At 43.6% G+C, this 14,495-nt stretch overlaps 1 protein-coding gene across 18 annotated transcripts in view; it reads left to right on the forward strand.

The window, feature by feature from the left end:
• Positions 1-14,495, forward strand: part of celf2 (cugbp, Elav-like family member 2) — a 233,171-nt gene that overhangs the window by 140,615 nt on the left and 78,061 nt on the right. For all 18 annotated transcript variants that reach the window (XM_078242911.1, XM_078242910.1, XM_078242925.1 and 15 more), the window contains one exon: positions 8,407-8,489. In XM_078242911.1, the coding sequence (XP_078099037.1) occupies positions 8,407-8,489 (83 nt within the window). The remainder of the gene's footprint in view (positions 1-8,406; positions 8,490-14,495) is intronic.

Genomic DNA, 14,495 nt, shown 5'->3' on the forward strand with positions numbered 1-14,495 from the left:
AGGACTCATAAATAACTACAAATAACTAATTAGTTAGTTAGGGAAATCTGTTTCTGTTTTGATACGTGTTTCTGGATCGGCCAATATATCAAAATATATTTTTAAATCACCAAATATTTGTATCGATATCGGCCTTAAAAATCCTTTATTGGTTGGGCTCTATTACAACCTGTAGACATATGCATATGATGGACAGCAAACACAGTACAATGCCAAAAATGTTATAATATTAATAATATATATTTATAAAACCTTTAAAATGTAATTAAAAAAATATATAATAATACCAGAATACCCTCATGATTTTGATCGTGCTAACGCATCCTTTAAAATAAATACTGATACATGTCAAGAAAACCAGTTTCTGGCAATATTACAAGTTTTGAGTTTTCTGTTGCACGACTAAAACAACTTTTGAACGTGCACCAAAACAAGTTCCTTCCCGAGGCTATTTTTGCAGAGGCGCCCAAGACAATTGTAATTGGTTTAAATAAATGGCAATAAACCAGAGCACGTTTTTTTCCCCCATCCCAGTAGCCTGACTGTGTATTGATGAATCCACGGCGCTGTCTGTTTTGCTGAAGTCGCAGGCAAATTTGTAATAGCAACTATTTTTTTATGAGTCCCGCCCTTCTGTCAGTTTAGCTTGGATCTCGGATAGGGGGTATTAAAAAAGGAGTCGTTCATGGAGCGGTTCGCCATAGTCGTGAACGTCCATCCCCCCCCCCCTTAGTAAAAATGATCAAATCATTACCTACTGAGTTCAAGCCTCCAATTAATAATTTGTCTGAAAGGAAAAGAATGTCTCTGGAACAGACAGGAAACAGGCTAATGAAAGTCTTTTAAGGAGATTAGTTGCTGCTTAAGCTAGGATGACCCATCCACCTGTTCTCTGGCAGGGGAGACTTGGATGTCCCATCTTTAATGGAAAATTCCCCCCCAAAAAAAGCCAAAGAAAGTAAAGTTGTAGTGCAGGTTGCCACCTCTAAAGCACTGGTCTGATTACCACGATCAGAAGAACATGGCCTGATCTGTGCCTGATTTTAAATAAAAAGGCAATAACAACCTGAAATACAAATACCCATGACTGAACGCACCCCTTCAACACGCCAGTTCAGCTCCTCTGCAGCCCTGCTGTCTTGAGCCTTAAAGGGGTCGACCTGTTGTTGGAGGGGGCAGATGTGTCGACAGAAGCGGGGTGCCGCGGGTCTTCACTCAGTCAAAGACCCCCTTCAGCAGCCATGAAGCATTTATGAACAGGCATCAGCTGCTCTTCCTTATACCCTTTCTGTTTCACACACACACACACACACACACACACACACACACACACACACACACACACACATCAGCGTCTAATAGATTATCTCCCTTTTCACTCTGGGGTTTGTTGTGTGTATGTGTGCGCCTATGGTGTGTGTTTTAGAGTGTCCTTCCTCAACAGCACAAGCGAGTGTATCTCGGCGTTCGCAGCCCTCAGGTAAATGTTTGTGCTGCGAGAAAAAGAGACCCATGCTCATAAATTGATGGAAAGAGCTTATTCATGCTAGTTTGCAGCACCCTTTTTGTCTTACTTGTTCGAGGTTGTGGTACAGGTATGTTTCTCTGTAAATAAAAAGCACACACGCTGACATACACTTAAAATAATGCGCACGCTCCTATTGGCTTTCTGCTGCTTTGTGTGTGTGAGCCGCGAGTGTGCTGACTCTTAAACAGGTGGAACTGGAACCCTGCAGGAAACCTCGTGTGTAAATGTGTGTGTATGTGCGTGTGTGAGGTCCACTCCTCTGCTCTTTGATCCTCGTCTTGACAGCCCACCACCTGGGACAATCCGTCACACGCTGCATGGCTCCCGGGCCTGGCTACGCCACGGGAATCACAACACACAGCAGCTAACGCAGCGCTAACAGCCAACCTTCCCCCTGCACATTATACACTGTCAGAATCGCTAATGCTAACACCGAAAGCTAACCCTCCCATATACAGCTATGCCAAAAATGCCACCGGAATCATAATTCACCAGCAGCTAAGACTCATACAGTGTTACTGGAATTGCTAATTGCACACAAGGGGCCAAAGCTTGAACACAGGTGCAATTGGAATGATAATGGAATTATAATGTTAAAAAAGCTCCCTCTTGTATACACATAGTCTCATTCACTCTGCACCAAGCACACACCATAGTGAACAGTCACAGGCCTCACAAAAATCATGATGTAGGCTACACTAAAGTGCTTTATCTAGGCATGTTGGCATTTTTACATGTACATTTAGTCAAATCACTTTTTCTTAAAGGGACAGTCCATAATTTTAACATACATTTTAAGTGTACTAACTAGGGGTGGGACGCTACACACAAGGTTTAGGAGTCATAGCTCGGTGCGAGTTTGATACAGCAGAGATACTTTTCATTTCATATATTTTGAACATACAGGAGTGCATGTGTCCAAGACAGATTAAATCCTCTTGTTTGGGACTGATGTAACATTTTGCCCACTGGCAACTTTAGTAAACTATTTTAATTAGAAAAATAAGGAACATTTCAAACACTTCTGTAATACACTGTAGAAACACAAAAAGGCATCAGGTCGCAATTAGTCTCGCATTGCCAGACCTTCCTCCACAGCGGTGCGGAGGAGGGTCTCGCGATTCCACAAAACATTCTGGGATGGGAGATAAACGTGCTCTGGTTTATTGGCATTTCTTTAAACCAATCACAATCGTCATGGGCGGCGCTAAGCGCCGGACGGAGCCATGGTGCCGCTGCAAAACAGTCTCAGGAAGGAACTTGTTTTGGTGGAACGTGTGCACGTTGTTTTAAAAGTTGTTTTAGTCGTGCAACAGAAAACTCAGATTGGACAGATAGTCTAGCTAGCTGTCTGGATTTACCCTGCAGAGATCTGAGGAGCAGTTAACCATAGTCCTCAGAAATCGACCGAAAGTTTAGAATATCAACACAAAGAAAGCAGAATGTGACGCACATCCGGCCGAAAATGAGGTACATCCTGAGGGACATCCTGCGGAACCTCTGGCGGCACCAGAATGAAACGTAAATGAAACGTCGTCGATGTAGACTAGGTCACAATAGACTGAAAAAGCATCTCCTGTGCTATAAAACAGAAAATACTAAATACATAGAATAATAAAAAATCAAACGTTTGCTTTAGGAGTTTCAATTAGTTCCACCTTGGCTTAATTTAAACATTCAGAGCACCCAAATCAGGTTGTTGTGCTAACCTCAGCACCAGTTGCTAACAGCGTAAAACCAAAGGTTTTTGGGCAGAACTCGCGCTTGTGGACTGTGATTCCACATTACGTGCATCTAGTGGTGGAATGTAACTAAGTACATTTACTCGAGTACTGTACATAGGTACACATTTGAGGTACTTGTACTTTCCTTGAGTCTTTTCTTTTCACGTCACTTTCTACTTCTACATTGCTTCCATTCAGACAGAAGTATTGTACTGTTTACTCCACTACATTAATCTGACAGCTTTAGTTAGTACAGTAGTTACTTTACAAATTAAGAATTTTGCACACAAATACATGTAGTTTATAAAATATAATGTTTTATTATAAATAAACTACCCAACAATATAAAGGCCTACAAGTCCAGCTGAAATGATGAGCCGATTAAACACTTAGTTGACTGACAGAACAGTTTGGATCGTTTCTCGTGTCTAAAATATGAGGATTTTTACTTTTATTTTCCTGATGATACTTACATGCTTTTATTCAAGTAACATGTCCAATGCAGGACTTTTATTTGTAACAGAGTATTTTTACAGTCTTCAGTAAAGGATCTGAATACTTCTTCCATCGCTGCGTGCATCAATCTACTTACCGTCTATATCGGCACCATATGAGGTGGCAGGTAGGAAATTGTATCTATCAGCGAGTTGTTAAACAGGTAGCATAGACGCTGCGGTCAACTTTTTCATAACTTTTGAGCGTTGGCAGACAGTTCAGTAACTTTTCCAATTGGATTCAGCCACAGAAAGCCATGTGAAATATATGTTTCATTGTATTTTGTTTATTTGCCACACAAGGCATTGATTCAAAGCGACATAAGAAGCGTGTGTGTGTGTGTGTGTGTGTTTGTCGGATAATAGGGAGCACCTATTAGTTGGCGGAGGCGTCACATAACTCCATAGCTCCCGGCATACTTCAGATGTGTCAAGGTGAGCAGAAGCCTAATTAGCCAGAAGAAACTCTTCAACTCTAGTTCTGGAGTATTTCTGTCTTTGTTTTTTTGATACATTTACTTATACTGTTATTCTACAGTGTACGTATATGTTGCTCTGCTTGCTAATGTGCAGATCAAAATGACTTACAATATAAAAGTAAGGACTTCTGATTGTAAGGATTTCGATTTTGTTTGGCTTTTCCATTTTTCATCCCAGTTTGAATTGGTAACATTTTTTCATTTTAACCCTCGACACTGTCGCCTGCGACAGGACAATACATACTTTATATGTCTTATTTAATAACTATAATGGAGTACCTCTACATATTGGTGTTACTACTTTTACTTAAGGATATCGGTACTTCTTCCTCGACCTTATCCTCAGTGCACATGTGTCAAACTCAAGGCCTAATACCGGTTCCTTTTGCAAATTTTGATCCGGCCCGCATAACACATTAGGTTCACAATACATTTTGGCCCGCCTAGTTGTGCGCCAAACCAAAAAGACGGGAAACTGTTTGCAGCAATTCACACAAGAATGTTGCAAAGATTTCAGATTTTCACAATTTTCCATTTTTTTGGGGGCTTTTCCAATTTTTGTTCCCAGCTTGAATTGCTTGCACTTTTTCATTTTAATAACTATGATGTACTTTTCATATTGGTGTCACTATTTTTTGGATATCAGTACTTCTTCCTCTACTTTATCCTTAGTGAGTCCAGTTTTTATCATGATGATGATGGAGAGCAAAGATGAAGCAGAACTGCCAGAGATCTACAGAATGTGCACCACCCCTTTACCACCACTTTTAATTCAGTGTGTAGAATTCAGTGTGTAAATCATATCAGTTTGGTGACCTACATGGAGTAAAATGTAAAGATTTTCACCCAGTGATATTCTGTCAGTCGTGACTAATTTCCCCTCTTATCTCCATGCCTTTAACTAGTAGAGGCTGGTGTGAAACCCTCGGTGGTAAATTAATACTGATAGTATAAGTGGGGGGAGGCTTAGGGTTTAGTGAAGTGACACCCTGAGCTGCCTTTCACGCTGGGGGTTGTCGAAGAAAACACTAAGCTGGGAGTTATCCCGGCTAATACACAGCCTCTGCAGCATCTGAATCGCAACACCAATCACGTTGCTGACGCTAGGCTAAGGGCCAACTATTCAACAGCCGTGGCACCCGGAGGACACCGCAGGAATTCAGATCCATTACGCTCCCAGCCCCATCAAAGGGACTCTGGGAGTCGGATGCCAAATCTGCTCCAGATGCTCACTGTTGGATTTCACTAAGATGCACTGCAGGGCAAGTGTCATCAGGGCCCGATGTCTGCGATATGGGCAACAAAACCACCACCAGTCCGCCTCACTCCCGCTGAGTTGATTTGTGCCATAAGCACAATGGAGAGGACAACAAAGCAGGTGTAAACAATGGTGCACTCAGGCTCATTTCTGGACAAATAAATACACACCGAAATGAACAGATGAGCAAAGCTGTGGGCAGAAGGTCCAACCATATGCATCTGCAGCGACTGGAGGGAGGATGTGGAAGCGAAAACCTGCACAGGCCGATGGATCACCTGTAGATAATGTGTATTAACCTTGTTAAGCAAGTCAACGAGGACTGATTGTGTTGGTTAAATGCAAGAAAACACTCAAACACTAAGCTGAGACGAAGCCGGTGGTTTCGTGGTTGCTCTTGATTTGCATGATTTTCCTCCAACCTGTAAGCAGTCAGTATATTTATACCACTGCATCACAGTGGGCTGTTAGTCTGTTTGGTCTCCAATATATAGTTTGTCCACCAGTAAGCAATTTTATTTCAGCTAGAACATGTCATGTTTAATACATACCAGTGTTGTAGTCAAGACCACATAAAACCGAGACCAAGTTATCAACAAGACTAGAGTGTATCGAGACCGAGACAAAACCAAGACTTTGACGGATTGAGACGGAGTTAAGACCAAGACCAGACCAGTCCGAGTCCCACACGGCATGCCACGATAAAATGTGACAAATTGCTAATCATAGGCTCTCCTGAAACTGATCTGAAAGATCCACAGTTCCATAAAAAACACCAAAAGAAAACAAATAAAGATCCTTCTTCATTCACCTCCTTTATTGCCATAAGTGTATCATGAGAAATGCCTTGGTGAAATAATCAAAAGGCAGTTGTGGTATTGACCTATCTTGAAATAAAATCCTGAGTCCTTTTATCTGAGAACCAAGAGTAAAAATGTGTTTGATTCCGAGTTGAGTCCCAGACCTTCAAAAAGTGGTCTGGAGACCAAGACTGATCTTGAGTACTACAACAGTGATACATACAGTACGTCAGTCACATTACTTAAAGATTTTCATTGAAATAAACTGCTCACCAGCTGATCTACCAGCGGTAGGCAGAGCTAACGCGACAGACTCACTCTTCAACTCACTCGCGTGTGAAACGGCGTGCTGTTTTTTTTTGTTCTGGTCTCTGCCATCGTTGACGTAAACGGGAAAGAGCGATGACTACAGACGGTGACGCGCTTAACGCCATGGGGAATCAAACAGAGCTCTTCGAGATTGTAACTTTAATGACCACATTTAACGGATCTTTTTTTTTTTAAATAAATGTTACATTAGTTTACATTATCCAACATATATTGGTAGCACGTTATTTTTAACTCTCACATATTGCTATTGGCATAAGAAAGTCTCTTAGTTCTTACATCTTCAGAAATGTTTGTGTTCACATTTTTTGGTAGAATGACAACTTTCGGGAGCAAACAAGCAAAGATGGATACTGTGCTTAAAGGACAATTCCGGCGCAAAATGAACCTAGGGTTAATAACACATGATTACCGAGTCGACCGTTCTCTGGGATATGTTTTCATAATCGAATGTGTCTCTAGCTTGAAACCAGCTCCCGCAAACCGCTGATTAGCTTGTAAAGCTATTCATCGGGGAATGGGTAAAGTAAAAAGAAATCTCTATTTCTACACCACTAACAAGGCTCAAAATAGCACCACACTTCCACGGTAGCATAATGAGGGTCCCTACATGTAAACCGAAGCATTGAGAACTTTGTGTACAGACAGTTTATTGAAAAGATAGATTATAAAGACAGTAGCGTTCACGTGTACAAGCAGGCGCCATCTTGGGAAAACAGTCATGACCAGTCGAACGACGAACGTCGTGCAACCAGTAACCAGTAACATAGCTCAAGCACGGCGTCCGTCGTTCGCCGGAATTGTCCTTTAAGGTCATGCCATTACTTATTACACAGGTTTCCATTGTTCCTCCTGATGATGCGTCGTTCTTCCAGTTGCCTAGTTCACCGTTGCACCCTCCATATTCTTAATGGTTGTCTCAAGTTGTGTTTATCCATTTTTCCTCTTCGGTTTTGTTTTTAGTTCCCCTGTGGCTGTTAGAAAAGTGTCACGATGAAGACATAAATACAGACAAAAGAATATAGTGAGACTTTTTATGTCTCCAACAGCTGCTTTTTATTTGAGGGAAATGGACGAGTCATACCTCTGTGTCTGGCTAAATATCCCCCTCCTGGTTTTTTTGCCTGACTGTGCAAGTTAGGCAAAAACCCTCTTCTCTTCTTCCTCTCGTTTGTGTGTGGTGTGCACATGCATTTCAGTGCACACACCGTTCTGTATGTGAGTGAGTGAGTCAGCAACTTAGTGAGCTTTTGCTTGGTAATTTGCTTGTTTTCCGGCAAAGAAAAAATTGCTTTTTTTTTAGTAGCCTGATGACCAGACTATACCACGCACTGAAATATATTTACTCTGAAGCAAGTGTTTGATTTAGTGAGAGACTGAAAAACCCCTCGTGGGTGTGAACTAGTGAGTGAATGAGTGAGGGAGCGTAAGCAATAAACCAATGAGTAAATACTTTCTGTAGTAAATGACGGAGTAAGCAACTGTTCACAGATTACTCGAGGATTAATGAAGAGGCAAACCCCTGTCTCCGCCACCTCAGTGTCTTTGTAGTGTTTGTGCGTGCGTGTGCGTCGCAGCGCGCGCACACTTCCCCGAGGCTCAAGTCCTCTGCGCTGAAACAAATCCAAAAAGCGCTTTCTCCCTCTCCGCTAGGATGTCTCGTCCTTAACATTCACTCAGCGTCTGCCAGTGTCGACAGGTGATGCCAAGCCGCTGAATAGAGAAAATGCTCTTTGTTGCTCCTTATGCTCATCCCCTCTCTTTCTCTTCTCTCTTCTCTCTCCCTCTCTCCCCAGGCTGCTGTTTTGTCACGTTTTACACAAGGAAAGCTGCCCTAGAAGCCCAGAATGCACTGCATAACATAAAGACCTTAACAGGGGTGAGTGTGTGTCCTGGTTTCTCCTCTGTCTAATTTTCTCCTCTAATCACACACTTACAGCAGCACCCCGAGGCGGCCCCGCCTCGACCTGTGTTTGTGTGTGTGTGTGTGTGTGTGTGTTTGTGTGTGAGTACACTGGTATGAACATCAGTGTGTTGCAAAAAAAGTGTGAGCACGTTCGCATCTGACTGCCAGTGCTAGTTTGTGAAACAAAGTGGAAACTATTGAGTTGATAAGTGAAGAGTCCATGTTTGAGGTACGCTGTGAAAGTATTCTGGTAAACGTTATGTTTATTCAAAGGTCCCATACTTGTATTTTGGGTTTCTACTAGAACATGCTTTAATGTTCATTAAACGCATTATTTTTCTCATATTGTCTGTCTAAATATACCTGTATCCAACCTCCGTCTGAGACGCCCTGTTTTACCACCTGTCTCTTTGAGGCCCCCCTCCCGAAAAAGTCCATTCTGCTTTGATTTGTCAGCATTTCCGGATCTTCCGCATCTGAGCTTTAGGAGTCTCTGCACCATCATTGCAGCTGGGGAATGACTGTAACGGATATACTGTATACGATTAATATTGTGACGAGCCTGGCTATAACGGCGCATGTTGGTGCTGTGGCATTGCCTTTCTTTCATGCAGTCTGCTCCATTCTCCACTATTGTTCCCTCCCAAGGCCCAGGAGAGCGATAGAGGAAGTGGGCTGGAGCTTGCTTGCGCTCTTGCTCTTTTAGCCCTGTGTGGATATTTAGAGGCCCCCAGATCCCTTCTGCCGGGGCTATTGGCTGCCTCCCCGCCTTTCCTCTTGGCTGCGCCGGCTAACTGGAATCTCATCAGTTGAGCGCCTGCACTTGCCTGCTTCTGTCAGTTGGATCAGCAGATAGCCCTCCTGGGCAGGACAGCGTGGATTCCCGCAAGAGCCATTCGCAAGGTTTTGTGCTTAGGTTCCCGAATTCAGAGTCAAGCTTGTTGTTTTGCACGGAGTCACCGTGTTAATTGCTTGTGGAATAAGTATGTTAAATTTGGTCTGTTTTCCTGCGCCGTGAGAGTTAGTCACTTATCCCTTGTTGGAGGTGTGAAACAGCCCTGGGGAGGACACATACTGCAGCAGTTTTAGGATTATAGGAACATGAAATCGCCTTCTTCTACACCATAGCACCCTCCCTCCCTCTGTTCCGTCTGGTCATCCCTCCGCCTCGCTAGCTTCTCTCTCCTGCGGCATCTCTATCTGGTTCTTATGTTTGGGGCTTTTTGAAGTCGGATACCAGCACATTTGGATTGTAGGTGCTTGCAAGGGCATTAGTTTAGTTTCAGAAGGGGAGGGGGACAGAATAAAGTCAAGGGTTCTTCAACCTTCAACTAAGTTAATTAAATTGAATTAATTAAATTTATAATTCATAATTTATCATGTTCACCCCTGAGTAGTACCTTCATCTTCGTATCTTCCTCTCAGGCAGGCCCTAACAAGTCCCGTCCAATCAGAGGGTAAAGTCAGCCTGTTTGTAGTCTGAAAGGCAAGGCCCAAGGTTGTTGCTGCAATCCAAGAATGTCATTTAAAAGATGAAACCACAAAGTAAGAAACTGCAGGCCCTATCTGTGAGATTAAAGCCGCGTTTCCACCAAACGCTTTCGGTACAGTACCCTTAGAACCTGAGACATGTACCTAAACCCTGGATCTGTTTTGCGTTTCCACTGCAGACACCACTCTTAGGTCGCTTTCGCACCTGAGCAGTTTGGTCCGTTTTAACCGAAGCCTCGGAGCGTTTTGTCGGATAGTCTGGTTGGTTTGGGGTGCTGTGAAAGCCCGTTCGAACTCTGGTCTAAACAAACAAACTCTGGTCCGCTTGAAAACGGGGGGGGGGTTCTCGGTTAGCTTCCGAGAGCACTACAGTTCAGTTCACTTTAGGTCCAATCTGACCCAAATACAGGAAGTGAACCAAAAACAGTGCATCTACTAGCCTGCAATTTCAACCTTGCACACAATTTACTTACTTACATACGGTTTAAAGATTAATAACTTACAAATCCATAACCTATTATGGCCATACATCGCTCGTCGTCTGTGTGACAACACATCATCACCTCTCCTTCACTCGCTGTCTTGTCAGCTGCTCATATTGTTCGCCTTCTTCTAAAATATGAGAAACACCAAAGCAAAACCAGAAAACCCAAGACGTTTAGGGGTTGCTCCATTATTTCCGAGACCAGGAAGTGTCGGCGGATAACAGAGTTGTTATAGGATGGTGGAAATTCCGCTTACATGTTTTACTGGGAGTACTTGAGAGATTTGAGTCTCCAGTAAACTCGTTTTTGTTCTCGGCAAGCTCCTGAGAGCAGGGGAAATTAAAAAAACTTTGTCCATTGACGCGCCAGACGACATTGATCAACAACAGCACAATATGTACGCAATTAAACCTGCATCACATTCATCATGTCAGAGCTGGACAGCACTGACTGGCTGACATCCAATTTTTAATAAACGTCCAGTATTGATGGACGACGGATATGGTTTATACACAGGCACATGAGTAGGACCAATACATACAGTACACTCTCAGACACACACACTTGCAAAACACTGAATCAGTAGTGGCATAATGATGGATCATTAAGTGGTTTGCGCAAGGGTTTGTTTATAATCTTTTAACAGGGTTTTAAAACTGGCTCCACCTCAGCTTAAAATATAAAAAAAGGGCAGGGGAAGGAGTCAGCTAGAGACAGAGAAAAAAAAAAAATAGATGATGAGGTGATGGTGAATTAATTGCTGAATGAGGCGAGTCGAGACATAAGGAAGAGCTGACAGATAGAGGGAGAAATTCAACGGGAGGTTAAGAGAAGTGATGGGCAGATGGACAGGAAAAAAATAGGTGGAGTAGAGCACTCCAGCACGCTCGAGGGCAAAGCAATAAACGGGCCGCCGTTAAAAACCAATACCTGCTTATTAACTTCCCCACTCTCCTGGCTTGTAAAAAGCCAGTGAAACAATGTTGATATTGGCACTCATCCCCTCCCTCGCTCTCTAGCTCTCCTTCCAAAAAGCCAAGGCCCTAACAGGGGGAGATGCGATCAGAGTGGAAAGCTGGACGGGCGCCAAATTGGAGAAAGAAGGGCACCGGTATTGGCAGCACAAGCCAGTTGAACGGCTGCCTCTTTTTTGTTTTTTTTAGGAGGGCATTAAGTGAAGGGGTCTGTTGTTAATGTGATAAATCTCTCCCTGTACAACCCGTTCTCACTCCCAACTTGTGAAGTATTGGCGCTTGCAGTGGCTCTCAGCATCAGATACTGAAGCAAAAATCACCCTTTAGCGTCTGTATGGAACGCACCTGGTAGAGCGGAAGACTAAAGAGGCTAGTTGGGGTGGGACTTTCCAACACATGCTCACTCCCATCGCGTAAAATACGGACGCTTGGTCAGGTGCCTTTGGCGTTGTTATTGACGCTGAAAGTCTCCTTTACGTCATATCTAAACGTGATTTATCTAAACACGCTTGGTCGGGACTATCAGCGTCACTTTTGACGCAGTTAGGTTAAGGAAAAGGTCGTGGGTGGGCTTACATTTCCATGACACGCGGGACAAGAACGGGACGGTTGGGTTTAGGAAAAGAACGGGACAGTTGGGTTTAGTAAAAGAAGAAAGCGACGGTTGGGTTTAGGAAACGTGACGCGCGGGACATGATCCCCGGTCTCCTGGGTGGAAGTCCTGTGTTGTTTGACCCATGCCACCACCCCAACCAACCTCCCTATGTGAATTTTTGGGCTTTCATACTACTCGCTACCATAGTCGCTCTTATTGCTACATCATCTTCAAACGCCGTGTAGCTGCTGCTCTCCCCGGTGTCTTCTACACACACGCTGAAGGGCGCTTTTTGCGTCGTTTCTGACGCTGACAGCCACTGCCCAAACGTCCGCATTTTACGAGTTCGGAGTGAGAACGGGTTGGACTTTCACCCAAGAGGCCGGGGTCCGTTCCCCGTTTTGTCCCGCGTGTCACTGAACCGTATATTTTGTAACCCCACCCACCATCTTTTCCCAAACCTAACAACCAAACCTTCTTGTGCCGCATGTCAGTTAAACGTACGTCCCAACACAGAGCGTCAAAGAATGACGCCAAGAGTCCCGACCCAGAGTGTCAAAAAGTGACGCCAAGAGTCCCAACCAAGCGCATCTGAATGTGACGCTAAAGGAGACTTTTGGCGTCATTAACAAACGCCGAAGACACCTGACCAAGTGTCGTTTTTCGACGCGTTTGGGAGTGAGAATGTGTTGCCCTGTACGGCGCTCAGAGAGGCGAGGGCGCCGATGACGAGAGGGGAATATTAAGTATCAGGCTTTCTCACAGGGAGAAAATCAACAGCAAACAGTTGCTTCTCTGCCAGCCTCTGAGCCTCTCCACATCACTTTCCATCACTCCTCAGGTGTCTCTGCTGAAGCTTTGTCAGTGATCTGACAGCGCACGTTTACCAAATGTATGCATATGTGATGTAATGCATGCAGAAAGTGTATATTCACATCAGCGCCACACCTGTCTGTCATACTTCAGCGATGAAGCGATGTTTACACAGTATATACAGGTCAGAACAGGAACTGGGTGTCGCATTGCTAAGGCTTCTTGTTTTCAGCTTTTACAGACTTTTTTCCCAAAAAATGCCTGGGTTTTCTTTAACAAGGTGTGGATTGGTTCCGTCACATACTCAAGTTGTTGTGTCTCCTGCTGTAAGAAAACACTTATCACTGCAGTCTCCGGTAAACAATGTCATCTTGTGAAAAGCTTTCGGTTTACAGAAGAATCCTGGGAAAGGTGGCTCAAGTAAACAAGCTGTCATTACTGCTATGGCAATGCCAATGTCTGGTATATGAAAAAGGAATTAATTTTGAACTGCTTTTGCAAAGAAACATTGTGTTGTTTTTACACTTTTTTGACAGACTGTCCAACCAAGACACAACGAGCTTTAGAGGCGCTGGTAGGTGGTTTTGGTGACCTTTGGACAGAGCTAGGCTAGCGGTTTCCCCCCTGTTGCCAGTCTTTATGCTAAGCTCAGCTATCTGGCTGCTGGAGGTAGCGTCATATTTATGGTACAGACATTAGAGTGGCATCTATCTTCTCATCTATCTCTCTGCTAGAGAGCGAATAAGCATACAGTATTTCCAACATGACATAAGAAGGCTGTCTGTGCCGCTATGCGTGGGTTGCTTCTCCCTATGTCTTTTACATTTTCTGTTATGAAATAGCCAGTAAAATAAAGGCTTTTTTAATAATTTTGAAGAAGAGTGCCTTGGACTTGCCTTTTTTTCCACACTTTATTGAATTCCCGACCCCAAAGAGCACCTTCAAACATCTGATTGAACTTCCTGAGCACCCTGGACTCTTGTCTTTCCATGACATACAGTTCCTTTAAAATGTTGCTGAAACAACGGTGTTGCGTAATCCAGATATCTAAAAGACTTCAACTCATCATCGAAATGTGCACTACTTCTGCAAGGCAGACTCCTATTTCGCAGTTTTGTCGTTAGTGTACGATCGAGCCGAGTAATTTTCTTTCCCACGTTCTGTTTGTGTATTTTTGTTCTATAGACTGTCATCAGAGAGGACGGCAAGCTGATTATACTGTACAACTGGGTCTCTGCACATATGACAATTAAGCTTTACATCTCATGACTTTTGAAAATCAGCCCAGTTTTAAGAGATACCCGCATGTCCTTTCACCTGCAAAATCACCAAAAACCCACACTTGCTGGGCTTGAGCTGTTATCAGCTGAATCCGAACAAACTCTTTAAAACTCCAAAGTCCCATAATAACACTAACTAACAGATCGAGGCGGCGATAGACCTGCAACTCCCGTGTTCTGGGAGGTTAAATTACTGTTTTTGTCAAAGGAGTCTGGTGACTTTGAAGAGAGGGTTCACAGCTTCAGTTTTCAGTCGTAAAGGGCTGTTTGACGGCAAGGTAAAGCTGTGGAATGTATTCCAAATATAGATGAAAATGCGTTTAGCTGCTGCCCCCGCCCAC

The sequence above is a fragment of the Sander vitreus genome, chromosome 23 (assembly GCF_031162955.1).
Source record: "Sander vitreus isolate 19-12246 chromosome 23, sanVit1, whole genome shotgun sequence".
Classification (NCBI taxonomy): domain Eukaryota; kingdom Metazoa; phylum Chordata; class Actinopteri; order Perciformes; family Percidae; genus Sander; species Sander vitreus.